Source organism: Leucoraja erinacea, chromosome 12 (assembly GCF_028641065.1).
Source record: "Leucoraja erinacea ecotype New England chromosome 12, Leri_hhj_1, whole genome shotgun sequence".
NCBI lineage: Eukaryota > Metazoa > Chordata > Chondrichthyes > Rajiformes > Rajidae > Leucoraja > Leucoraja erinaceus.
The window spans coordinates 11,963,644-11,990,628 of record NC_073388.1 but is presented as its reverse complement, the minus strand read 5'-3'; the positions used below and the strand labels follow the sequence as shown (position 1 = coordinate 11,990,628).

General features: G+C 40.6%; 1 protein-coding gene across 2 annotated transcripts; it reads left to right on the top strand.

Moving 5' to 3' along the window:
* The first annotated feature begins 302 nt into the window (after positions 1–302).
* mtmr8 (myotubularin related protein 8) lies at positions 303–26,678 on the top strand. Of its 2 annotated transcripts, none has more exons than XM_055643583.1 (14): positions 303–454; positions 6,535–6,657; positions 7,240–7,402; positions 10,483–10,640; positions 14,346–14,474; positions 14,559–14,693; positions 16,061–16,193; positions 17,165–17,274; positions 17,842–17,967; positions 18,564–18,613; positions 19,908–20,108; positions 22,188–22,316; positions 24,157–24,283; positions 25,155–26,678. In XM_055643583.1, the coding sequence occupies exons 1-14, from the start codon at positions 431–433 to the stop codon at positions 25,455–25,457; spliced, it is 1,911 nt and encodes a 636-aa protein (XP_055499558.1). In that variant the 5' UTR covers positions 303–430; the 3' UTR covers positions 25,458–26,678. The 2 variants fall into 2 exon arrangements, with proteins under 2 accessions (XP_055499558.1, XP_055499559.1); XM_055643584.1 differs by having other exon boundaries at positions 304–454; positions 25,158–26,678.
* The last annotated feature ends 307 nt before the right edge of the window (positions 26,679–26,985 follow it).

The following is a 26,985-nucleotide window of genomic DNA, read 5'->3' as shown; positions in this document are numbered from 1 at the left end:
TACCTACCCCCTAGCATCACGACCTATCTACGACCTCGGACGACCTTGTGACGACCATGATGCGAGTTTGAGTCGAGGGCAAACGCGTCTGAACTCGCAAGTTAGGTTGCCGCAGTGGGACAGCCCCTTAAGCCAAAGATTGATGGGCAAGGAGGCCCCGCCCTCAGCCCCGCCCCTCATGTAGCCACGCCCACCGATAACCCCGCCCCTCCTCCTGCTCAGCCACGGGCCTCGCGAGAGTACGTGGCCCCTCCTTCCCGGGGGCGGGGCTGGCGGCCGCGGGTCACGTGGTGCTGCCGGAAATGGCGGCCGCTGACGGTGGTGATGGCGACGGGCGGCCGCTCTGAGGCGCTGCCCCGGCCCCGCGCCTGACAACCCCCCGCCCGCACCCGGCCACCCACCCGGGGCAGGGACGCTGCCACACACGGCCATGGAGCACATCATCACGCCAAAGGTAGGGGCTGCTGGAGGGTAATCAGAGCCTCAGAGTCCCCCCCATCTACCCTCCACTCTTCCTCAACCCACCGGCCCCTGCTCTCACCCTCCTCTCCCTTCTCTCCTCTCCCTTCTCTCCTCTCCCCTCCCTCCACCTCTCACTCCACCCGTGATCCCGTCCGCTCCCCTTCCCCCTCCTCCCCCTCCCCTTTTTGCCCCTCCTCATCCCCCTTCCCTCCCTCCTCCCTCCCCTCTCCCTCATCTCACCTTCCCCCCCTTTCCCCCCTCATCCCCCTCCCCCTTCCTCATCCCTCCCCCCCTCTCCCCCCCCATCATCCCCCCTCCCCTCCCCCCCCCCTCATCCACCCTCTCCTCTCCCCCCTCCCTCATCCCCCCTCCCCCTCTCCCTCCCCCCCCTTCCCCCTCCCCTCATCCACCCTCCCTCTTCCCCCCCTCATCCCCCCTCCCCTCATCCCCCCTCCCCTCATCCCCCCCCCCCTCATCCACCCTCCCCTCTTCCCCCCCCTCATCCACCCCCCTCTTCCCCCCCCTCATCCATCCCTCCCCCTTCCCCCCTCATCCACCCTCCCCTCCCCCCCCCCTCATCCACGCTCCCCTCTTCCCCCCGCCATACACCCTTCCTCCACTTCCCCCATTAACCCTTGTGTTATCCAATCAGCAGAAAGACGATACATGATTACAATCTAGCCATTTACAGTGTTAAAGGGAATAATGTGAATAACATTTAGTGCAAGATAAAGCCAGTAAAGTCAGATCAAAGATAGTTCGAAGGTCTACAATAACATAGAAAAATAGGTACAGGAGTAGGCCATTCGGCCCTTCGAGCCAGCACCGACATTCAATATGATCATGGCTGATCATCTAAGATCAGTACCCCATTCCTGTGGCTTTTTCCCCTTATCCCTTGGTCCCTTTAGCCCTAAGAGCTAAATCTAACTCCCTCTTGAAAGGTAGATAGTATTTCAGGACTAGACACAAAATGCTGGAGTAAGTCAGCGGGACAGGCAGCATCTCTGGAGAGAAGGATTGGGTAACATTTTGGGTTGAGTCCGAAACATCGCCCATGTCTTCTCTCCAGAGATACTGCCTGTCATGCTGAGTTACTCCAGCATTTTGTGTTTACCTTCGATTTAAACCAGCATCTGCAGTTCTTGGTAGTTCAGGACTGCTCTCTAGTTGTTGATAGTATGGTTTAGTTGCCTGATGCTGGGAAGAAATTGTTCTGTGCATTTATTCTATTGATAGTATGGTGCGATCATTTAGATTATGCCTGATGCAACAGCGTGAGATATAAATGGAGTGGGAAGGGGAAAAGGTAGACAAAAATGTTCCAGAACTCTGTGGGTGTGCATTTTCAGGAAATAGGTCTTTTCAGGTCAAAACCCTTCTCTGCAATTTCTTGCATTTTTGCAGTTTTGGATGGAGCTGTTCCCAAACCAATTAGAATGTTGTCCCGATACAAAGCCAAAGCTGAATGTATATAATTGGTGAGCAGGTGTAGCACAGAAACCGATGTTGGTGAATGCACAAACGTCCAGCTATTAAGGCATTTTGATTTGAGCAACAGGTTTTAAAGATGGGATAAAAGTTGAAAATCAAAACAAATATGCAGTTGCTGGAAATAGATCAATTGTTAATTTTGAATGAAGATTGACAGTTTCTTTTTTGTAACTAAAGACGTTAAAAGCTAGAGGGTTAGGTCTTGAGAAACATGATTTCACTAAATGACAGTTTGAGCTGGAAAGACTTGGGTGGTCTGGTCGTGGTTTATATTTCCCTTTGGCCTTGAACACTGACATTTTGTGGCTCCAAGCCTTGTGAACCCTGACCTGTTTGTGAATGTTACTTAGTGTTTGAATTCTGTGAATCAGAAAAATGCCTCACCATTGTTACTTTACTAGATCACTGGCTTTTTACCAGGGTTGGGGAGTCTAAAACTAGAGGGCATAAATTTAAGATAAGAGGGGAAAGATTCAAAAGGAACACGAGCGGCAAGTTTTTCACAATGAGGGTTCATGAGAGCCCCGAGTACCCACGAGCGGCAATTACCGTAATTCTCCGAGTTCGAATCAGAGGAAACTCAGGAGAACTCTTGAATTAGCTCTTCCAGTGGGACAGCCCCATTAGTGTATGGGCATCGCTGGTTGGCGTGGACTTGGTGGGCCACAGGGCCTGTTTCTGCCTTGCATCTCCAAACTAAACAAGAGGGCATAGGTTTAATGCCAGAGGGGAAAGATTTAACATGGGTTGGAGGGACAACTTATTTGTGTGGGAAATGAACAGATGTATGTTGTGTGGGAGAGGATCACTGAAATAGCTGTGAGGGAAGAGCAAGCGAGTGCAGGACGAGCATCACTGATTCAGCAAGTGAGTCTGCTCAGCAATCCCAGCTCTGCTTGATTTGACCCAGCCCCCCATTGTTGTGCCTTGTGGCAGGGAGTTGGGTGGGGAGGGTCCCTATGGTGAGAAAAGGCACCTAAAAATGCCCCATTAGTATCTGGCAGAATGTGCCCATGGCCTTTCTTTAGCCAGCAATTTCATCCTGCCGGTCTCCCAAATGCTTGTTCATATGTATGGAATTTCCACGGGTGATAAAGTCGTAAAATTACCAAGCATGGAACCAGGCCCTTTGGCCCAACTCATCCATGGCGACCAAAATGCTGGTACCATTTGCCCATGCTTGGCTCATATCCCTCTGAACCTTTCATTGCCATATATGTCCAAATATGTATTATTGTTATTGTTTCTGCCTCAACTACTTCATCTGGGAGCTCATTTCTTCTACCCAGCACACTGCAAAAAATAGATCTCCTTCATAGTCGTATTAAATTATTCCCTTCTCACCTTTAACCCAAGCCCTCTGGTTCTTGATTCCCCCATCCTGGGGAAAAAGACTGTGTGCAATCATCCTATCTATTTACCTCATGATTCTATATACAGGTGGATCCCAGAGTCAGGATGGCACTGTGGTGCAGCAGTAGAGTTGCTGCCTTACAGTGCCATGGATCCGGGTTTGATCCTGATTATGGGTGCTGTCTGTATGGAGTTTGTACGTTCTCTGTTGCCACGTGGGCTTTCTCCAGGTGCTCCGGTTTCCAAAGACATGCAGGTTTGTTGGTAAATTGGCTTTGGTAAATTGTAGATTGTCCCTAGTGTGTAGGATAGTGCTAGTGTATAGAGCAATTGCTGGTTGGTGTGGACTTGTTCGCCTAAGGGTCTGTTTCTCCCTGTATCTCTAAAGACTACAGATATCTCTAAAGTCTAAACAGAGGACCTGTAGCTATTTTTTGAGTTGGGAACTAAAATCATGGTTTAATTTTCAAAGCTCCAATTTCTGCTGGCAATTGAGGAAACGTACACTGTGCTACCTATTATGGCTTTAGATGTGGGGCTAATTCCAGGCAGATGTTAGCTGCAATTAATTGTGCCTGGGACAATTTCCCATTGATTACTGTTTGTCCTGGAAATTATGACTGGTGAGATCCAATGTGCACCAGATAGATTTTAGTGGATGATTTGTACACTATAATAAGGGTGCAAGACCCAATTTAGAAGGATGAGGGGGATCTTATAGAAACATATAACATTGTAAAAGGACTGGACAAGCTAGATGCAGGAAAAATGTTCCCAATGTTGGGCGAGTCCAGAACCAGGAGCCACAGTCTTAGAATAAAGCGGAGATCATTTAAGACTGTGGTGAGAAAAACCTTTTCACCCAAAGAGTTGTGAATTTATGGAATTCCCTGCCACAGAGGGCAGTGGAGGCCAAATCACTGGATGGATTTAAGAGACAGTTAGATAGAGCTCTAAGGGCTAGTGGAGTCGAGGGATATGGGGGGGAAGGCAGGCACGGGTTATTGATAGGGGACGATCAGCCATGATCACAATGAATGGCGGTGCTGGCTTAATGGGCCGAATGGCCTCCCCCTGCACCTATTTTCTGTTTCTATGTTTCTAAGACCCTTGATTTTCAAATTTTAGGCCTTTCATAACGCTGTAAAGATATTCTCCCTTATATTCTGGTCAGGTTGTACTTAGAAAGCTAAGTTGGACAAACTATGTTATAAAGAGGACAAAGAAGCAATGTGGAAAGTCCAAATAATGTTTAGATTGTATCAGAATGAAAACAAACAACTGAGGAAAGGTTGGAGGGATAAGGGACCTGGCTTTTTAGAGAATAAAGTGATTAGAAGTGAACTGATATTGATCTTTAAAATTCAGGATTCAATGGAGATGGTGATGGAGACAAGGATGTTTTTGGACCAGTCTGCTTATCTAGAAGTGCCACATGAGGTCTTTCCACATCCAGAATGAACTGACTCATAAGCAGACTGGCAATTTCACTGGGCCTAAGTATGCATGTCCTGGGAGTAAATGGAGGCAACAGTGCTAGATTGATAAAATGTCACTAAATGTTTTGACAGCTGGCAAACTTCGTCTTCAACTTTGGCTGGTTGGTCTGTCAAAAATTGTTTGAAAAATATAAATGTCTGTCTTTCAATAACATATTAAAATTATGAACCTAAATAATTGAAAAAAATAATTGAAATACTATATAGAAAGACACAAGGAACTGCAGATACTAGAATGTTGAGCAAAGAAAGAATACATGACATTTTATGGTATTTTTACTTTTGGAACTGGAAATATATTGCTTTGTGTGACAAAGCTACATGGCAATAAAGAAATAGTAATCTTATTATCACGAAGATGGGCACAAAAAGCTGGAGTAACTCAGCGGGACAGGCAGCATCTCAGGAGAGAAGGAATGGGTGATGTTTCTGGTCGAGACTCCTTCAGATTATCACTTTCCGTTTGGGCATTTATACCTACAAGGCCTGTGTAAACATTAAAGATAAAATCTCTGACATATCAATGTTACTCTGATAAATGGCATTTTGTTGAAGTGTTTTTGTTGCTTCACTTTTTATATTTGTGTAACAGTTGTACTATGGTAGAAATCGAGATACTCATTCACTTCAGTATCGGTTGTTTAAAAAACAACATTTTGTCTTCTACAATGTTGTCTACAAATAGTCTCCTTTGTTTGTTGTTGACGAGGAGCACTAGTTGAAGGCAACAAAGTTTATTTTAAATTGAAATGCTTTGCAAATCTATTTGATCCTTTATCTGTTGTATTATTTACAATAAATACAAATCATAAACTGATACCATGCTTCAAAGTGCTCTGACAGCTCTGCTGATTAACTAAAAAAAATACTTTGAACAAACACTCAGTTTTACTGCCTCCCTTGTATGAAAATATAAAATTGCTAAGTAAATGTCGTCGCGTTTGTTGGCAAAGCTGCTGCTTCAGATTGATTTGCACAGTCATAGTGATAAACTAAAAGGCAGGCCAGTGGCGGAATTGAGTTGGGAATAGACCTAATAATTAGATGGACAAACTGCTTCTAATGAAGGAAGACAATACTATATAGATAGACACAAGAAACTGCAGATGCTGGAATTTTGAATTTAAAAATAAATGCTGGATTAACTCAGCGGGTCGGGCAGCATCTGTGGAGAACATGGACAGATGACATTTTGGGTTGAGTCCCAACCCGAAACGTCACCTATCCATGTTCTCCAGTAATGTTGCCTGACTCGCTGAGATACTCCAGCAGTAGTGTATCGATGTTAGTCATTTTCTAGTTAAAACATTCATTCTGATGCCGGATTGTGTAATGTTTGGTAAGTTTGCCGTCATGCCAATTTTCCATAATTTATTTCTGCGTCCACATTTGTAATAAATGTTTGTGCCTATCTGCTGCCAATGGCATTAGTAGGTTAATGTTCTGCAACATTAGAAATATGTACCAACTCTTGATTATAACACAGGAATTTTTAATGAGTTTTACGAAGGCCTTGGCTGGCTGGTTGTCAACGTAAATCACACCAAGTGCTTTCCTCAGGGATAAGTTGTCCTGGTGGCTTCTATATGGCCTAAACTTATTGCCATATGTATCTGGCCAGTCTTTGTGAACTGCCTGGCAATTAATTCATCCACCGTGAATTTAACAGCTCGAATATTACAGAAATGTCATAGTCTAGTTTTTATTTGCCCGTTTTATCTTGCAGGTAGAGTATGTGAAATTGCTTGACCGGTTTACTTCCAAGAAACCAACTTTGGGAACACTTTACTTGACTGCAACACATCTGATATTTGTAGAATCGTCATCGGAGATCCGTAAAGAGACATGGGTATGTAATTGCATTTTGCTGCCCACTGCGTTTGTCTTACCTTCTGACTCTGAAAGTAATACCCAATTCAACTTAAACCTTAGTAGAAACGAAGAACTGCAGATGCTGGTTTACAAAACGACACAAAATGCTGGAGTAACTCAGCGATTCAGGTAGCATCCCTCGAGAACAGGATCAATTTTTCACTAAATTCATGAAAATTTGTTTTGTGAATGAAAAGCAAATTTTAAAAAAAAGGCAAGTTTAAAACCTTAAATCGTAATTCCTGTTTATTTCTAAATTTCCCTGGTTTCCCATAATCAGCAGGGAGATTATGTATTCCTCAATATCCCAATGCATAATTTAAATTATTTATGACTAGTGCCAGGAATATGAACAATATTTTACTTTTCCTTTTCAAGGTCTATTTGGATTTCTTCTGGCTAACAGTGATATTTGTTTTCAGATTCATTTGATAACTTTATTTGACAAGAGAATTGAAAACGCCCTGCAGGATTGAAACTGTTGTTGCCAAATGAAAAAAAGATAGAGTTCACAGCCGGACACTTAAAACTAATTTATTTTCAAAATTACTTTTTATAGATTTTGCACCATCATATTTCAACATTGGAGAAGCTTCCCCTTACTTCAGCAGGGTGCCCGTTGTTGATTCATTGCAAGAACTTCAGAGTTGCACACTTTGTTATTACTCGAGAGCGTGATTGTCATGATGTTTACAGTTCACTTCTCAGACTCTCACAGCCAGGTACAGTACATCCTTGTTTAGTTTTTTTATTGTCACACGGACCGAGATACAGTGAAAAGCATTTTTGTTGCGTGCTATCCAGTCAGCAAAAAAAACGATTCATTGATTACAATCAAGCTGTCCACAGTGTACAGATACAGGATCAAGGCCAGATAAAGTTTTGTGCAAGGTAAAGTCCGATTAAAGATAGTTCGAAGGTCCCCAGTCAGGTAGATGTGAGGTCATGACCGCTCTCTAGTTGGTGATAGATTGGTTCAGTTGCCTGAAAACAGTTGGGAAGAAAATATTTCTGAATCTGGAGATATGCGTTGTCACGCTTCTGTACCTTTAGTCTGATGGGAGAGTGGAGAAGAGGGAATGACCGGGGTGAGGCTCATCCTTGATTATACTAGTGGTTTACCGAGGCAGTGTGATGTGCAGATGGAGTCAATGGAAGTGAGGTTGGTTTGTGTGATTGTCTGGACTTGCCTCCACAAATCTGCAATCTCTTGCAGTCTTGGATGGAGCTATACCCAAACCATGCTGTGTAAATTTTAATGGCGTTTTTCACTTGAGTATGAATTTGGTTCTCTCCATTAGTTGATGCATTGTTATAACACCTTGTCACATATTTCAAAGTGGGGATGTAATTAGTTACTTTGAATGAACTAGAGGCGGCACAGTGGCCCAGCCGAAGGGTTGCTGCTTTACAGCACCACAGTCCTGGGTTTGTTCCTGGCCCTCTGTGCGGAGTTTGTACGTTCTCTTTATGACCTTATGGGTTTTCTCCCACACTCCAAAGACGTGCAAGTTTGTAGGTTAATTGGCTTTGGTATAACTCAGTAACTCATTGGATCAAGCGGCATCTCTGGAGGACATGCATAGGCAGCGTTTTGTGTCGGGATTCTTCTTCAGATTCTCGAAGGATCTTGAACTGAAAAGTCGCCGTTCCATGTCCTCCAGAGGTGCTGCCTGACCTGCTGAGCTTTTGTATTGTATTGTATTGTATTCAATTTATTGTCATTGTCTCAATTTGAGACAACGAAATGAATTTTCCTTACAGGCAGTATCATTAAAAAAAATCACAAAGAAATTATAAAAATAAATAATAAATAAATAATAAAACATATTAAAAATAAAATTGAAATTGAATTAAAATTTAAAAAAAGCACAAATACAGAAGTCCACACAACATAACATAAATGGCACCCAGGTGAGGACGGCACCATAGTCCAGCCAGCCTCCCCTATCCAGCATTTAGCTGTTTTTCTCGCCAGGATGTTACCTGGGCTTGCAGGCTTGAGTTATAGGGAGAGGTTGGTTAGGCTTCATCTTTTTTCTTTGGAGCATAGGAGGCTGACCTTATTGAGGTGTACAAGAAGGGCCTGAATAAAGTAACGCTCACTATCCTTATTCCCAGGGTGGAGGATTTTAAAACTAGAGGGCGTCGGCTTTAGGTGAGAAGAGAGAGAATTAAGAGGAGCCTTGGGGGTAACCTTTTCACACTAGGTCCAGTGGAAGTTGGAGGGATGCAAGGCAAATGGGACCAGCCCAGTATACCACCTTGGTCATCATGGACAAGGTGGACAAAGGGTGGACATTCCATACTGTTTAGCTTTCTGATAATATGATTCTCTAGCTAGAAGTTTTGGATGAACTAGGAGACATCACCTCCTCTGGGCAAAATCTGTAGCATTTAAGACTGTGATTCAACATCACACAAGAAGTCCAGGTACATAATCTTGAAGCCCACCAGGAGCGCGGACAGACAGTTTTGAACCAGGCTGGAGTCACAGACGGACACTCACCAGCTACGCAAAGACTTGCATGTTATCACTTCCGACAAGGTGAAACCAGTAGCAATGAAGCATCATTTCCAGATGAGCTCAACATCTTTTAATGCATGTACCTGTACAAGCTCTCACTGTCCCTGACTACTCTAATCTCAGCCACTGAGACTAATGTCAGAGCATCCTTCAAGAAGATGAATCCACACAAAGCATCTAGCTAGACTGCGTACCTAATTGAGTACTAAAGACTTGTACAGATCAAATAACTGGAGTATTCAAGGACATTTTCAACCTCTCGCGTCTGCAGATAGCTCACCCGCTTCAAGACCATATCTATCATACCCAAGAAAAGCAAAGTGGTCTACCTGAATTGAATTGCATGCAAAACCCAATTATGGTCTTCTCATAGGGGCTCATTTGGATCAAAGTTGGCGTTTGATCCTCACTCAATATACAGGACGTTGTAAAGGCATGATTGTCTTGTTTCTTGTTACTTGTAAAAAATTCAGCAGCATCACTGCTCACCTATGGCCTTCCTCTATCCAAAGCTCCCCATGCCTTCAATCACCAACCTGCACCAGAATGCTATTAATTTTGGTTTGTGAGATTTGTTGTCATTACAGGAGCAGTCTGATTTAAAAATATTATGTACAACACAAAGTGCTGGAGTAACTCAGCAGGTCAGGCAGCATCTCATCTCTGGAGGACATGGATAGGCGACGCTTTGGGTTGGGATGCATCTTCAGGCTGATTGTCGTGGGGGAGAGAGCTGGAAAAGAGGTGGGGTGGGACAAAGTAGGATTTAAGAATCTTATGGATGGTTGTGGATGTTTCAGTTGATAACCCTCACCTGAATTTGACAATGTTCAGCTCAATAAAAATCTTAGGAGACTTGGTAGATCAGAAAAAAACGTGACATGGAACAAACTTTTAAATTATAGTTTACATATGCATATAATTGTTGATACGATACAACTTTATTTATCCCAGGAGGGAAATTAGTCTGCCAACAGTCATAAAGCACAACACGATACATGGAACATGAAATTAAAGAGATGTGGAAAGTCCAGGATTTGGGATGTGCAAAGATTGGGGAGAGGGGGGGGGGAGAAAGGGGAAGGGTAATGGGAGTCGCTCTACTCCCCCCCCCCCCCACCCCCCCGACAGAAAGGGGGGGGATTTCACAGTTTGTTAGCCACAGGGAAAAACAATGTCCTATGGCATTCTGTGCTACATGGTTACGAACATTCCTTTTTCCCCACAAATGTTTTAACATTTATTAACTTTCCATCAAAATTGTTTATATTTCAGTGGATTATGAGGAGCTATATGCTTTCTCATACAACCCTAAGCAGAAGGAAATGGACAGAGGCATAGGTTGGAAAATGATAAATATAAGGGAAGAATTTCAACGAATGGGAGTACCTAATGTGCATTGGGAACAGACTGATGTAAATGAAAATTATGAGGTGAGTAATGGTGATTTGTACATTTCCTGTTGGCCAGTTATGTACATGATTCATTAGGATCACAGTTCCCAAATAGTTGTGACAACATGCAGGAGGCTACATATTGCTTTCCTCAAGACGGCTTCTAATTTCTGCTTGCCAATTTTCAAAGTAACTTTTGAGCAGATCAGTAACTAATTTGAGCAGTAACTATTGAGCAGAACAAGTAACTTGTTCCCGATCAAAATCATGTTATATACAAATACAAATCACATAATACAAATAGTGTTCCCCAATTCATCAGCTGTGTCATATCCAATTTGCATTGTAAAAACAGGTTTTATAAAATAACTTCCTGAACTTGGATATAAAAAAGGGAAAAAACTTGGTTACAGTTTTACTTTCTTTCCTATTTACTCCAGATAGTGTGAAAATTGGCATCAAATAAGTTTGGTGTCCTCTCAAGTCACCTTCTAACACTACTTATATAGGTAGTTCTGCTATAATGCAGTAGTTGCATTATTAAGAAACGTTAAATTATTATTAAGAAACATTAAAGCCATTGGTTAATGGGGAAAATGGGGTTAGGAACTAGTCAGTTTCACACTCACAATAACAAAGTTATTTTTCCCTGTAGGATTTTCAAAAATAGAGGTATTTTTTAATTGCCGTAAGATAATTTTAGTTCCAGCAATAAAAATACTTATGGCTGAATGTTACATTGTTTAATAGAATATCATAGCACAAGTATCAAAATAATTCAATGGTCTCCCATGGTGAAAGTATTCTTAAGAGGCAACGGTGTTTGATTTCTGTGGGAGGCTACGTATTGCTTTCCCAAGGTGGCATTTTCTGCTTGCCAGCTTCCAAAGCAGCTTTTAAGCAGTTTTCTTGTTCCTGACCATAGAAACATAGAAATTAGGTGCAGGAGTAGGCCATTCGGCCCTTCGAGCCTGCACCGCCATTCAATATGATCATGGCTGATCATCCAACTCAGTATCCCGTACCTGCCTTCTCTCCATACCCCCTGATCCCCTTAGCCACAAGGGCCACATCTAACTCCCTCTTAAATATAGCCAATGAACTGGCCTCAACTACCCTCTGTGGCAGAGAGTTCCAGAGATTCACCACTCTCTGTGTGAAAAAAGTTCTTCTCATCTCGGTTTTAAAGGATTTCCCCCTTATCCTTAAGCTGTGACCCCTTGTCCTGGACTTCCCTAACATCGGGATCAATCTTCCTGCATCTAGCCTGTCCAACCCCTTAAGAATTTTGTAAGTTTCTATAAGATCCCCTCTCAATCTTCTAAATTCTAGAGAGTATAAACCAAGTCTATCCAGTCTTTCTTCATAAGACAGTCCTGACATCCCAGGAATCAGTCTGGTGAACCGTCTCTGCACTCCCTCTATGGCAATAATGTCCTTCCTCAGATTTTGGAGACCAAAACTGTACGCAATACTCCAGGTGTGGTCTCACCAAGACCCTGTACAACTGCAGTAGAACCTCCCTGCTCCTATACTCAAAACATGACCAAAATCATGTTGTATACAAATACAAATCACATAATACGAATAGTTTTCCCCAGTTCATCAACTGTGTCATATACAATCTACCTTATGGAAACTGGCAATATAGTAGAACTACCTGTATTTGGAAATAATCCATGTGATTTGAGGTTTCGGAAGGCAGCCGATCTAAAACCATAACACAACGAGAATGAGTGTCCCCTGAATGATAACAGAATCGTACAGATTCCTAATGTAACATTAAATTATTTTCAACCCAGGCACAAAATAAGTCTGGATCTAAATGATACAATGTTTTCAACATTTATGTTATTTTAAGTTGTTTTTAGTAAGGTTCTGCATTTCCTGGAATCTTGACTTTTGAAGCTGCCTTCCTTGTTTTTAGAGCTGAATTAATATCCTGTTTAGTGTCCTGATGGATTTCCAAACTGGAATTTCACTTGCCCTCTGCCAGTGATGGGTTAATTTCAAGAAAACGTCAATTTGACTAACTTGTTTATATTTACCTTGTTATTTAATTTCTGCCATTCTTGGCATTGAACAAGTTTCCAAGTAATTAAGGGTACAGTAGTTAATTTAAGTAGCCTGATAAGGTAATGGAATCTTATTCAGAAACAACTTTGAAAAGGAAATAAGATCAACTGCTGACTTAGAAAAACATGCAGGAGTGGAATTATTTGGTTTGATCCTTGGCATGAATTTACTAGGCTGAATGGCAGGCTAATGGTGGAATCGTTTTACATGTCCCTTAAGAGGGAGCTATTCTAAAATATGTCATGTTTTTGTTTACACCAGCTTTGTTACGTTTTGCTGATTCAATTTGTTGAACTAATCAAACCACTTCTTAATTATTTGGTGAAAAATACCTTTCAGCTTTCCAGTAGCTGACATTCCAGATGTGAATATAAAACTTTAACAAGTTTAAGACTTTACAGTTCATTGGATTGTCAGATGTAGTTTTGAACGCCATTCTTCAAATTTTAATTGAAGAATTTAGTCTGCTTCTGAAGTCTGGAGTCCAATTTAGTTTTCTCTGGAACATCTGGACGAAAGATATAAACAAATCTGCAATTTATTATATTTTAAGACTTTGTAAAACATTTCTTCCATGCCTCGTACAAATGATCGGTGCTTAAGTATGTCTTCAATTCTTCTGAAGAGATCTAAATGCAATATCTTGCAATGCAGCCTAATCCAAAGGTGAGCAGAAAAATGTATGTTGTACTTGACATAAATCCTCTCGCAACTGTGTAAACTTTAGATATCAGAAGAATAAATATTCAAAGCCTTGAACTCAGCGAGAATGTTAATTCCTGGAGGCATTCTCAAGCTCCCATGTAGTGATGGAGATATACATGTTAAAAACAGGCCCTTTGGTCTGTGCCATCCATTGAGTAGCCATTTTTACATGAAACATTGAAAATAGGTGCAGGAGGAGGCCATTCGTTCCTTCGAGCCGAATTTAGTCCTATGAATCTTAGTCTAGTCCATTGTACGTAATCTATTTGATAAGAGAAGCTTTTATGGTTAAAAGTCATAGTCATAGAGCACGGAAACCAGCCAAGGAAGGTTGGGCAGTCTTGGAAGTTATTCCTTGGAGCACAGAAAGATGAGGGATGGTCTTACGGAGGTGTATATGATCAAGAGGGGAATAGATAAAGGTGTAGGTTGATGTTGGTCAACATGGGCAAGTTGGGACAAAGGGCCTGTTTCTGTCCTCCAGGGCTCTATGATTCCCCCAATTCAAGTTTACCCCAAGGCTAGAAACAAAGAACTGCAGATGCTGGCTAACGCACAAAAGGATACAGAATGCTGGAGTAACTCAACAGGTCAGGCAGAATCTCTGGAGAACATGGATAGGTGACGTTTGGGTTGAGACCCTTCAGGCAGATTAGATTGATATGTGGAAGGTCTGAAGAAGGATTTTGATCCAAAATGTCACCTATCCATCTGCTCCAGAGATGCTGCCTGACCTGCTGAGATACTCCAGCACTTTGTGTCCTTTTATTTTCCCCAAGGTTAACGTAGTAAGTTCTTTTTAACTACATTTTGAAATATGAATTGTCGGCATGAAGTATTCTCAACTTTTCTGTGGCTTTATCCTTTGATAACAACAATTCTTTTATTGTAGTGTTAATCAGTTTTATGAACATTTGCATTTGTCACATTCTACTGTGTAATTTTGTTTTGATTTTTTTCTAGATTTGTAACACTTATTCATCAAGTCTGTACGTACCAAGAGAAGCCACCAAGCCAACAATAGTGGGCAGCTCAAAGTTCAGAAGTAAAGGAAGATTTCCTGTTCTTTCTTACTTTTTCAAGGCTAACAATGTGGGTATCTTTGTAGATAAGTTAACTTTGCTAATTTAACATTATTTTCCACCATCTTATTCCTTGATAATTGTGTTTCAACAGGCTGCCATCTGTAGGTGTAGTCAGCCGTTATCAGGATTCAGCACCAGGTGTGTGGAAGATGAGCAAATGCTACAAGCAATCAATAGTTCCAATCCAGACAGCTCTGTCGTATATGTGGTGGATACCAGACCAAAGGTATTTTACTTTGCCAGTTGTTCATTCAAGACTGCGTACGAGGCAATAGGTTGGCACGTTGCGATTTTCAGATTTTACAATTGTTTCGCAATTAATACCAAAATTCACCTATAGCTATCGTGCATGAGTGTGAGGACAGGATCAAATGCCATTGTCAAACCATTTCATTGTCATCACCGAGAAACCTGTTATTGATGTCACGAGCAAATATCACTTATCTGCAATTCAAATTTATTCCTGAGGAGTTAACTATGAGTGTTCAAATCTGTAGATATGTGATCACATCATATAAATGATGAGCGAGCAGGAAAAGTCATTTTAAGTGACACAGAAGCGAAGGACTCTCATTGCTGGGAATATGACATAAAAGCAAAATTACTGAAAACACTTGGTGCGCAGGGCAACATTTGTCAGGAAAGTGTTCATGCTCCATCAGAACTCCTCGTTGGTCATCAGCCAGCAACATTTAATTCTATCAAAAGAAGCTGCCTGCTTTGCTGAGTATGTCCAGGATTTTCTGCACAACATTAAGGCAACACAAAGAATGAATTGCTAATTGCTAATGAAACCTAATTTAAAATTTACCTTGATCTTCACCAGGCTAAATTGATTATGATGCTTTAGTTGCTGGAATTAAAAAAAATAAAATAAATAGAAACTGCTGGAAATATTGAATTGGGGTGGCACAATCACACAGCAATGGAGTTGCTGCCTTACAGCGCCAGAGTCAATCCTGACTCTGTATCATGTCCGTACATAGTTTGTACATGCTTCCTGTGATCGTGTGGGTTTTTTCTGGGTGCTCTGGTTTCCTCCCACATTACAAGGACGTGCAGGTTTGTAGGTTAATTGGCTTCTGTAAATTGTCCCTAGTGCGTGGGGTAGAACCAGTATACGGAAGGTTTAACTCAATCAACAGATGCTCCCTGGCTTCAATATTTTCTGCATTTCTTGTTATGTTGATAACTTTTGCAGGAGGATTATTCAATTTGTGCTTCATTGTCAATATGCTGCCTGAAGACTGCAACGACCAGGTTCAGGAATAGCTACTTCCTCACAGCCATCAGGCTATTAAACTTGGCTCCGACAAAACTCTGAACATTAATAGACCATTATCTGTTTATTTGCACTTTATCAGTTTATTTATTCATGTGTGTATATATTTATATAATGGTATATGGATACACTGATCTGTTCTGTAGTCATGCCTTCTATGTTCTGTTGTGCTGATGCAAAATAAGAATTTCATTGTCCTATCAGGGACACATGACAACAAACTCTCTTGAATCGTGAATCTTGAATATATAATAAAATTCCATGCATGGGAATTATTAAGCTGCTTGTTCCTGGTTTATATTTTTTGTTAGCTGAATGCCATGGCAAATCGAGCTGCTGGGAAAGGATATGAAAATGAAGATAATTACTCCAACATTAGGTTCCAGTTTGTTGGTATTGAGAACATACATGTGATGAGGAATAGCTTGCAAAAGCTTTTAGAAGGTAATTTACCATTTTACTTCTGCCATTGTTTAAAAAAAGAAGCTCCAGTTTCCTTCCACATCGCAAATACCTGGGGTCTGTAAGTTAATTGCCTTCAATAAATGTGTGTGGGGAGCGAATGCAAAAGTGGGTTAACAGAACTAGTGTGAATGGGTAATTGATGGTTAGTGTGGGCATGGTGGGCCGAAGGGCCAGTTTCCATGCTGTATAGCAAAACTAAACTTTTGTATTTGTTGGCTTAAAAATTGTTTAGAAAATAACTTGAATACAGAATTATTTTTGGTTCCTGGGATGTAAGCTGCTTAAGCAATGATGTGAGGGCAGCATGGTGGCGCAGGAGTAGACCTGCTGTCGCACAACACCATAGACCAGGGTTCGATCCTGAACTCTGGTGTCCGCGTGGATTTTGCATGTTCTCCCTGTGACTGTGTGGTTTCTTTTGGATGCTCCGGTTTCCTACAACATCCCAAAGATGTGCGGGTTTGTAGGTTAATTGGCCTCTGTAAAATTGCCCCTGGTGTGCAGAAAAATGGAATAACATAGAACCAGTGTAAACAGGTGATCGATGGGTGGCATGGACTCGTGTGAGTCGAAGGACTTGTTTCCACGCTGTAACTCCCTGCTGTAACTAAACTACCATTGTATGCAAATTGCTCTCAACAATTATGTTTATTTAAGAATATTCTCACTGCATCTACTTTTATCTGCAAATATTGCTCTGCAGAATACTCTGCATTAATTTTGAAGGACTGGATTAGTTTCAATTGGAAAAGAAAATATGTAATTGCAAAGAATATCATGAAGAAGCTGAAATAAGTAGTTAAAAATCAATAAAACAGAAAAATATGAGGAACTGATGATGCACCTTCATATGTGCGAGCCTCAAACGTTCAGTCTTTATTTGTGTCAATGGGCAAGAGGCAAATAAAATTATGTTGAAATATAAATGAAGGGAATGATTTTACTTTTAGTATGTGAGCTGAAAACGCCTTCAATGAGTGACTTTCTCACGGGCTTGGAAAACTCTGGCTGGCTGCGGCATATTAAAGCTGTCATGGATGCTGGTTTCTTTATATCGAAGGTAATGGCTTGAGTTTTTTTTTTAATTTGTCAATATTCATGCAAATGTTAAATCCTTTTATACTACGATTCAGTGGCTGAGCCATTAATAGAGCTATGTAATTCTTCTGAGAAACAATCGTATCAGACTTTCTATATATTCAAAGGTAAAAATGTACTACTTTACAGCTAGTTTTGCAGATTGTTCTAGCCTCTTCATGCAAATAGATTTTGGTATGCAAAATTCTTTCAAATCAGTAGCATTTTGCCCATTTTTCTACATCCTTAATTGCCTTAACACATGGAGAAACATTTCTTGAATCGTAATTGTGAAATAATGTATTCTTAAAGTAGTATTTCCTGTAAAAAATCTCCTCCTGTTATTAATAAAAGCTTTTCGCTGTGCCTGTACACACGACAATAATAAACTCAATATAACATAACAAATTAATACATTTCTACTTACAGCATCTTCAAATTGTCCTTAAATAAAGCAAAGTAATTGGGAAAAATCTGTTGTGTGATTCAAATTTTCATTATAAGGTATTAATAAAGAACTTCATGTTCATAACTCTTTCCCTGATTCTAGGCAGTGGCTGAAGAAAATGCCAGTGTGTTGGTTCATTGTTCTGATGGGTGGGATCGAACGGTTCAAGTTTGCTCGTTGGCTGGCCTTCTCTTAGACTCTTACTATCGGACTATAAAGGGATTTATGGTGAGAATTTACCCGACATATTCCTATTTTGAGGGTTTTGATACCTTTGTCCAATGACTTAACCAGGTGGACTTGTGTTTAAACTCTGTTGATAGAAATATATTGTGTTATTAATTTAATATTATTTAACAGGTCAAGTAGTTAAATGATTGGTCTGTGTGGCATTTCGTGTGCAGCCAAGAACTGGATTAGTCATATAGAGTTGTATACAGGAACAGGCTCTTCAGCCCACTTTCTCCATGCTTACAAAATGGGCATATTGAGCGAGCCTTGCAGGCATTTGATTGCGTTTGGTCTATATTCCTCTAAACCCTTCATATCCATCTGTCCAAATGTCATTCCATCAGTAATCCTATTGAACTATTAATGCATTTTGTGTGGGATATTTGCTATTGGGATAGGAGATGTGTGGAGAGACAGCAGGGGTCTGTTCATGAAAACATGAGAAGAAAGTATGGACTATATATGCCTTTATTTAAATTTAATGAGAATTGCTCATTTTTTCATTATTGATGATTTGGATTCTTTACACAAAAGACATCATAAAGAATGATTTATTTCTAATGATTTGTCTCTCACTTGCCTTTCTTTTCAAGGTTCTTATAGAAAAAGAATGGATCTCTATGGGACACAAATTTTCTCAAAGGTAATTATGCTCCCTTGTGGACAATTGGACGATGTGTCAAAATAAACATAATCCTCATGTTCAGATCCTTTTTATGGCACTTGTCCTATTGTATACAACAAGTGAATATATGAGGAAACGTAGAAACATAGAACTGCAGATGCTGCTTTATACCAAAGAAAGACACAAAGTGCTGGAGTAACTCAGCGGGCCAGGCAGCATCACTGGAGAAAAAGGATGGGTGGAGTTTTTGGTTGGGACCCTTCGTCAGACTCTGAAGAAAAGTCCCGACCCGAAACGTCACCAATCAGCAGTAGGTCACTTGATCCCTCAAGCCTGTCCTGCCGTTTAATAAGAGTGTGGCTGTTCGACCTCCTCTATAATCCCACCACCAATTGCTTAATAAATATCAATCTATCTTTGCTTAAAAAAAAACAAAAAAAACCTCTGGTAATACAGCCCTTTGAGAAAATGAGCCCCACAGACTTAAAACTCAGAAAAAATGGACTGCATTATTTTTCAAAGGGGACTACTTATTCTAAATGCTTCCCCCATTCACCCTGTCAAGATCATGTATGTTTCATTCACATCTAAACTCCAGTGAACATGATCTCAGCCTTATCAAATTTCCCTTAAGGCAAACTGCAGACTCCAAGTATTGGTCTGTAAACTTTCAATGAACTGCTGACAACTCATTCTTTAATAAGAAGACCTTGCTTTAATAAGGAGACCTCTAGCACTCTAGATAGGTCTTACCAATACTCCATGTAACTGAATCATTACCCCCCCCCCTTTCGTATTCAAATCCCCCCCCAGGCATTTTACTTTCTTAATTACTTTCTACAATTGCTTTCTTAATTCTTGCTGTAACTGCATTGGTAGCCCTCTGTGCGAATTTTGCACTTGGAAGTGAGAACAGAAAATGCTCCAAACTCTCAGTAAGTCACACAGAAGCATCATCGCGTCATACAGCATGGCGATAAGCCCTTTTGCTGAACTCGTCCCTGCCAACCACAATGCCCATCAAAGCTAGTACCATGTGTATGCATTTGACTTGTTTCCCTCTAAATCTTTCCTATCCATGTACCTGTTCAAATGTATTTTAAACATCTTATTGTACCTTCCTCGATCACTCCTAGCACATTGCTCCAAAAAAACAAACTGCAACCAAAACAAATGGGAGGAAACTCACCCAGTCGCCAGGAGCTTCAGGTCAAATAAAGCAGTTAGAGCAGATGATATTTTTTTAATATTTCATTTTAAGGTTGTGTTTTTTTTTTTTTTTTAAACTCAGTTTCCCCTTTATCATTCACAGATGTGGCCATCGAGATAGTGACCCTAAGGAGGTTTCACCTGTGTTTACTCAATTTATTGAATGTATCTGGCATCTGATGGAACAGTTTCCGTGCTCTTTTGAGTTTAACGAGACGTATCTGCTGGAGATCCATGACCACATCTACTCCTGTCAGTTTGGTAACTTCATTGGAAACTCCCAGAAAGAACGTCAAGAGTTAAAGTGAGCTTAATGTAAACATTTACATTATGAAGCGACTAGACCAGTACCATTGTGGTTTTGAAGCCCTATTTAGTTTTATGCTTATTGGTTATTGTTTAGTTTAGAGATACAGTGTGGAAATGGGCCCTTAGGCCCACTGAGTCTGCTTCGTCCAGCGATCTCCGTACACTTACACTATCCTACACACACTTACACTATCCTACACACACTAGGGACAATTTGCAATTATGCCAAGCCAATTAACGTACGAACCTGCGCATCTTTGGAGTATAGGAGAAAACCCATGCAGGTCACGAGGAGAACATACAAACTCCGTACAGACAAGCACCCATAGTCTGGATCGAACCCAGGCCTCTGGCCAGTATGCCCGCCCCACCATTATGTTGTATTGAATTGTCTTTGGATCCCAGCATTGTAATTTTAAGGCCTTATAATAAACAGTTCCCCCTTTGAAGAGTGGCTTGCCTGATAAAGTATATACAATTATGAGAGGCATAGTCGGGGAGACCTTTTTCCCAACGTGGAAATATCAAATACTCGAGGGTACAAATCAAAATAGGACGTACACGGTAAATGGTAGGGAATTGAAGAATGCAGGTGAACAGAGGGATCTGGGAATAACTGTGCACAGTTCCCTGAAAGTGGAATCTCATGTAGATAGGGTGGTAAAGAAAGCTTTTGGTGTGCTGGCCTTTATAAATCAGAGCATTGAGTATAGAAGTAGGGATGTAATGTTAGAATTGTACAAGGCATTGGTGAGGCCAAATCTGGAGTATGGGGTACAATTTTGGTCGCCTAATTATAGGAAGGATGGCAACAAAATAAAGAGTACAGAGGAGATTTACTAGAATGTTGCCTGGGTTTCAGCAACTAAGTTACAGAGAAAGGTTGAACAAGTTAGGGCGCAGAAGGTTAAGGGGGGACTTGATAGAGGTCTTTAAAATGATGAGAGGGATAGACAGAGTTGACGTGGATAAGCTTTTCCCACTGAGAGGAGGGAAGATGCAAACAAGGGGACATGACTTGAGAATTAAGGGACAGAAGTTTAGGGGTAACATGAGGGGGAACTTCAGAGAGTGGTGGCTGTGTGGAATGAGCTTCCAGTGAAGGTGGTGGAGGCAGGTTCGTTTTTATCATTTAAAAATAAATTGGATAGTTATATGGACGAGAAAGGAATGGAGGGTTATGGTCTGAGCGCAGGTATATGGGACTAGGGGAGAATACGTGTTCGGCACGGACTAGAAGGGTCGAGATGGCCTGTTTCCGTGCTGTAATTGTTATATGGTTATATGGTATAGCTTTACGGTGTGAGGTGCATGGTTTAAAGGCGATGAGCAGGGCAATTTTTATGTTACAGGGAGGGAGGTGAGTGCCTTGGAACAAGCTGCCAGGGGTGGTAGTGGAGGTGGATACAATCGTGGCGTTTTAGAGGCTTTTGGATAGGCTCATGGATATAGTGGGAATGGAGGGATAAGGATCACATGCATGCAGATAAAAGTTTGTCTTGTGATCATATTCAGCACAAACGTGAGCTGAAGAGCTTTTTCCTGCCATGTACTGTTCTGTACTTTTGCATCAAACACAACAAATGACCTGACTAATATTAATTGTTTTACATTGGAACCATAGGGTGAGAAACAAAGTACATTTTGTCTGTGTAAGGAACAGTACTGTTGGTCCATCAAGATTAGAACTGCTAGTTAATGTAGTATTAGCTGACATGGGCCGTAGCAACAAGAGTGCCACAGATCGCCTCATGATGTTGACAAAGAAAATAAGTCTCATTCCTAGATGCTTTATAATTCTTAACTGACTGCCAGATGAAATCTGATTTTGTTATTTCTTTGATGCTCTCAATAATTGTCGATCACAGTTACTAAATGGGTATTTGAATGAGATGGATGAAGTTTAAAAAAAGTGCAAAGACACCTGTTCTTCATTTAAATGTGATCTGCTGCGGAGAGGACAATTTGATTTATTGGCGCTTGTTAACTTCTCATCAATTAATAAAAAATTACAATCATCTACTTAGATATTATAATTTCATATATAATTTTAGATATTTTCTTGTGATGACAGAATCCAAGAAAGGACTCATTCCTTGTGGCCATTCCTGCTGGAGAAGCAGTACCAGTACCGGAACCCCCTGTATAAGCCCAGCGCAATTAATACTGTATTGAAACCTAATACTGCCCCTTTTAACTTCAGGTAAGTGTGAATCTGAAACTTAAACTTTTTGTTTTGGTTTGGTGCTACCTCTTTTAAAAAAAACGTGGTTAGTAGTTTTATGAGAAGACGGCTGTTCGTTGGCTTGTAAAGACGTATCAGAAGCAGCATGTCATGCATCATTGTTGAAAGGGAAACAGTTAACGTTCAAGACCTATCATCAGGACCAGGAAAAGTGAGGTGAACAGGATTCTAGATGCAAGGAGCAGTGAGGGGGGAGAGAATGAAGATGGCAGGCAGGATACATTTAATGACAAAGGGATAATGGTGAAAGTGGATTGGAAAGTGGCAAGCAAGTGAACAGAAGGTTAGTCAGAAGGACTTGTAACTACAAAATATTGAACAGATCAGATGACATCTGTGGAAAGCGAATCACTTCATATCATTTCCTGGAAGGCCTCCTGCACAATTCAGCTTTCCTCGTTTTGTGTCATCTGTAATCTTTGGTTTCCGTTTGCTGGTCCTTGAGCTAGTGTTGACCTTAATTAAAACTGAGTTTGAAAGCAAGAAAACAGAAGTCTGGGAAGGTAGGGTAGAGAATTAGTGACCAATATCTAGAAGCTTGGATCATGCTTGCTGTATGCACAATGGAGAAAAGACGTGTCAAAGACGTCACTCAACCTGCATTTGATCTTCTCACTGTTCTCATTGTAGGCAATTGCATGTCATATATTAAGTAGAAAAAATACAAAAATCTCTCAGCTGGAAAGTGTTGTTTTCTAGTTGGTTGGTAAGAGAAAAGATGTTGCAATACCTGTGGTTGCAAGCAAAAGGGCAGTGAAAAGTGGAACGGATATAGTGCGGTCAAAAGAGTGAACTTAAATTTTGGAAAAATACAACCATACCAACTGTTAAAATGTGGATTAGGAATATGATGGACATAGCACACCTTGAAGAAATGAGACTCCGACTAATAGATAAATATGACCAATTCTTAAGGAGTTGGTCTCCTTTCATCGACTTTTTGGAATCATGTGATGCAGCGGTACCGTAAAGATTGCTGATTTCAGTTCATGACGCGGATAGATCTACATCTCCGAATACAGATTTGAAAAATTCTCTTTTAAGGGGCCTTCTCTTCTATTTCTACTTTCCATTTTTTCTTTTTCTTTTTTCTTTTTTATATACACACTTCACGTTTTTCTACTCTCTACCATCTATTTTTCCACTTTTTCCTCTTTCTATTGTTTTCTTTTTCTTTTCTTGCTTACTTCCTTTTCATAACATAAAACTAGAGGTTGTACATAGAATGGATTACGGTATGACATAGTTGGCACCTAAAATTAGGTTCCACTGTACTGTTTTGTACTGTATTAACTTCTAATAAAATAAACAAAAAAAAAAAAAAAAAAGAGTGAACTAGAGGTTTCTTTGTCCCTGAAATGATAGTGTAGATGGATATGTATGGGACTTTGATTGTCACTTGTTCATATTAGTTCTGTGTTATTCCACTTTCACATCCGCTCTCAATATACCTTAGAGACAAATTAACCTACAAAACCGCACATCTTTGGGATGCCGGAGAAAACCAGAGCATCCAGAGGAATCCCACGCGGTCACAGGGAAAATGTGCAAACAACACAGACAGCACCTGAGGTCAGGATTAAACTAGAGTCTCTGGCGCTGTGAGGCAGCAGCTCCACCAGCCACCAGCCAATCTGCTGCCCTTGGGTCAAGCAATGCATGTTCTCGCTGGCACACATTTGAAAGGAAAAAATAATAACTTTGTAAGTTTCTGTTTATTCCATTCTTGGCCAAACTCCTTGGGCATTATGAATTATCATAACAGTTATTTTAAAATATCACTGCTACTTCTCTCTAGGTTCTGGTGTGGAATGTATAATCGTTTTGATAGAGGAATGCAACCAAAGCAATCGGTTCTAGAATCTCTGCAAGCTGCAATGAAACAGAAAACAGAACTGGAAGAAACTGTGGAAGATCTGAATCAGGTAAAAGGTTTAAAAGGTTTTCAAAACAAGAAAATATATTTTTTGATATTTTCATTTGTAATGCAAATAAATGTTCTGCAGTTCCTTATGCCAACATATTTTTAGTTTTGTATAGAAGAGAATCTGATAACTACTTGCTTATCTGGTGAGTATCTAAATTTGAGCCAGTGTACAGCTTGCTTTGTAAGGATGTCGGGCTATGGGGCGAAGGCAGGAGAATGGGGTTGAGAGGGAAAGATAGATCAGCCATGATTGAATGGCTGAATGGCCTAATTCTGTTCTTAGAACATATGAATTTATGAACCCAGACCATCATTAGAACAGAAGTACAATAAGAGTAGCTGGACTATTTACGTAGCCAACCAAGCTGTGCACAGGTTATGGATAACAAACTCCATGTCTTTGGAATGATTACTAAAACTCTGCCCATTTGTGCATCAGCTCGAATGCAAAATAGTAATCCGTGCTAGTGGTGTTTAGAGATACAGTGCGGAAACAAGCCCTTTGGCCCACCAAATCCGCGCTGATCAGCGATAACCCCGTACACTAACACTATCCTGCACACTGGGACAATTTACGAATTTTCACCAAAACCAATTAACCTCCAAACCTGTACGTCCTTAAAGTGTGGGAGGAAACTGGATCACCCAGAGGAAACCCACGTGGTCAGGGAGAAGGTGCAAACTCCGTACAGACAGCACCCGTAGTCTTGGGATCGAACCCGGGTCTCTGGCACTATAAGGCCGCAACTCTACCGTCACGCCTTCGGACCACCCGTTGCGCAACTGTGCCACCTGGTATTTTTAAGCTATGAAAAATTGTCCACTATTGTCCACATATTGCTTTGTTGATTTGTCTATTTTCCTTCAAGCAGAAACCTCTCCATCCAGATGAATCTCATTTCACTCTTAACTTGCCATCAAAGCTTTCCAATGAGGAACACTCTCCCCAGACTCAGGACAGTACAGAAGAACACAAAAATCCACTGGCAAATGGCATGGAAGAGTCGGTAGAAACTATTTCTGATGGGACTGAAGAAAGGGAAAACTTATTGGATTCTTCATTAATGCACCAGTCAGCTTCAAATCACAGTGACTCCCTTACCTTAAACAAATTGAACGCACAAGGAGATGAAGAACACCTTGAAATATGTCCAAATAAGGATGAAAAATAGTTCGTCATTTTAAAACAAATCGTATGTGTTGGTTCCCAAACATATTTGTTCTCGATATTTTTATATCATCTGCTGAAGTGTCAAAAAGGGAAAAAATGCCAAGAAATAGCTGTGTAATGGAGGGAAGATATTTCAGGATTGGAAAGGGAATCTCACTGCTTAAATCGCATGACTTACTTCAGAGAGACAATTTTATAAAAATCACATTCTTGGTGTGAATATTTATCCATTAGGAAGCCCTGATGGATATGTAGGTGAATGTCCATAATGGATGGAAAATAGTTGTTATTCTGGTCCCGAGTAGTGAGGCTCCTGAATTTCTGATGTGTTTGTAGAGATGAGGTTCAGATGTTATAATCTGTCCGGTTATTGCAAGTTTGTCTTATTGCATTTCTCAATTTTTGAAAGTCCAATCTTAGCAAGTAGCTTCTTTGCAGTAAATCAGCATTTGGTACAAGGCCTTTTTGAAAACCAAACTGACGGCTTTGTATATAATGAGTATATTCTATATGTTTTCTATAATTAAAAATTATTACGTGTTAGATTTAAGTTTAATCAGATTATGATTGTATTTCCCTCTTTAATTAATTCATTTTATTTCCCCTCAGCTGCCTTTCAGTTACATATTTTTTGCTATGGCTTTATACCTGCCTGATATTTTGGCTAATTGGTTATTCTTTGCGTGCCAAATTATCCCCCAGTTATAAAAGAATCTCAACACTTGCATTCCCCGTCTATAGTTGGTGCAGAGCATTTTGAGGTAAGACCTCAATCAACTGAATTGCTGTTCTTAAATGCTATGCATTAACTCTGGATAGGACGGACCTCAGCGAAGGCCAGCTGCTGTCTCACTTATGATCAAGTAAGTCACCACAAGAAAGGGAATACATCTGTGGTTTTATGGTTTTCAATTTTAATGTGGGAAGACCCTAGTCGGTTGGGTCAGTGGATGAGGTTGTAACTCAGTTATTTTTGCCGAATGCCTTGTAAGTTGGTTGTACTATCAATCTGTGAATTATGAACATTATCAAACGTTTTTGGTGTTCTTTCAATGTTATTGTGAGGTTATCACTTGACATTCACTGTTCAAAAGTAGCTCTGGTGCTATCATTACTGCCAAATTAATCTTGATTTCTTGCTTTATTGGGCATTAGAAATAGCACACGTTTTCAAGCGGTTCAAAACAGTATGTTTTTCTAATCATTAAAGAGTTGTCATATGTATTTGTAACATGTTTGGTTTATTGTTTTCTATCATTTCTTTTCTGACGGTGGACACCAGGTTAGTCAAATTTCATTTATTATTTTTGCTATGCCTCCAGATTCAGTTATCTAATCTCATCTGGAAAGCCCCAGTACCTTTCTCGATGCTGACCTTAAATGCATGCCCCAGTTAGTCATTCAGATAGGCTTTCTCCTTTGCGGTTCCTTTAGGAGAAATGGTTCAAGGACTGAGGATGTGCAGAATCTTTTGGCAGAAGTGCAGTGTCCATATCCACTGGTGTTGTGTGTTGTCTGTGACAAAGTCC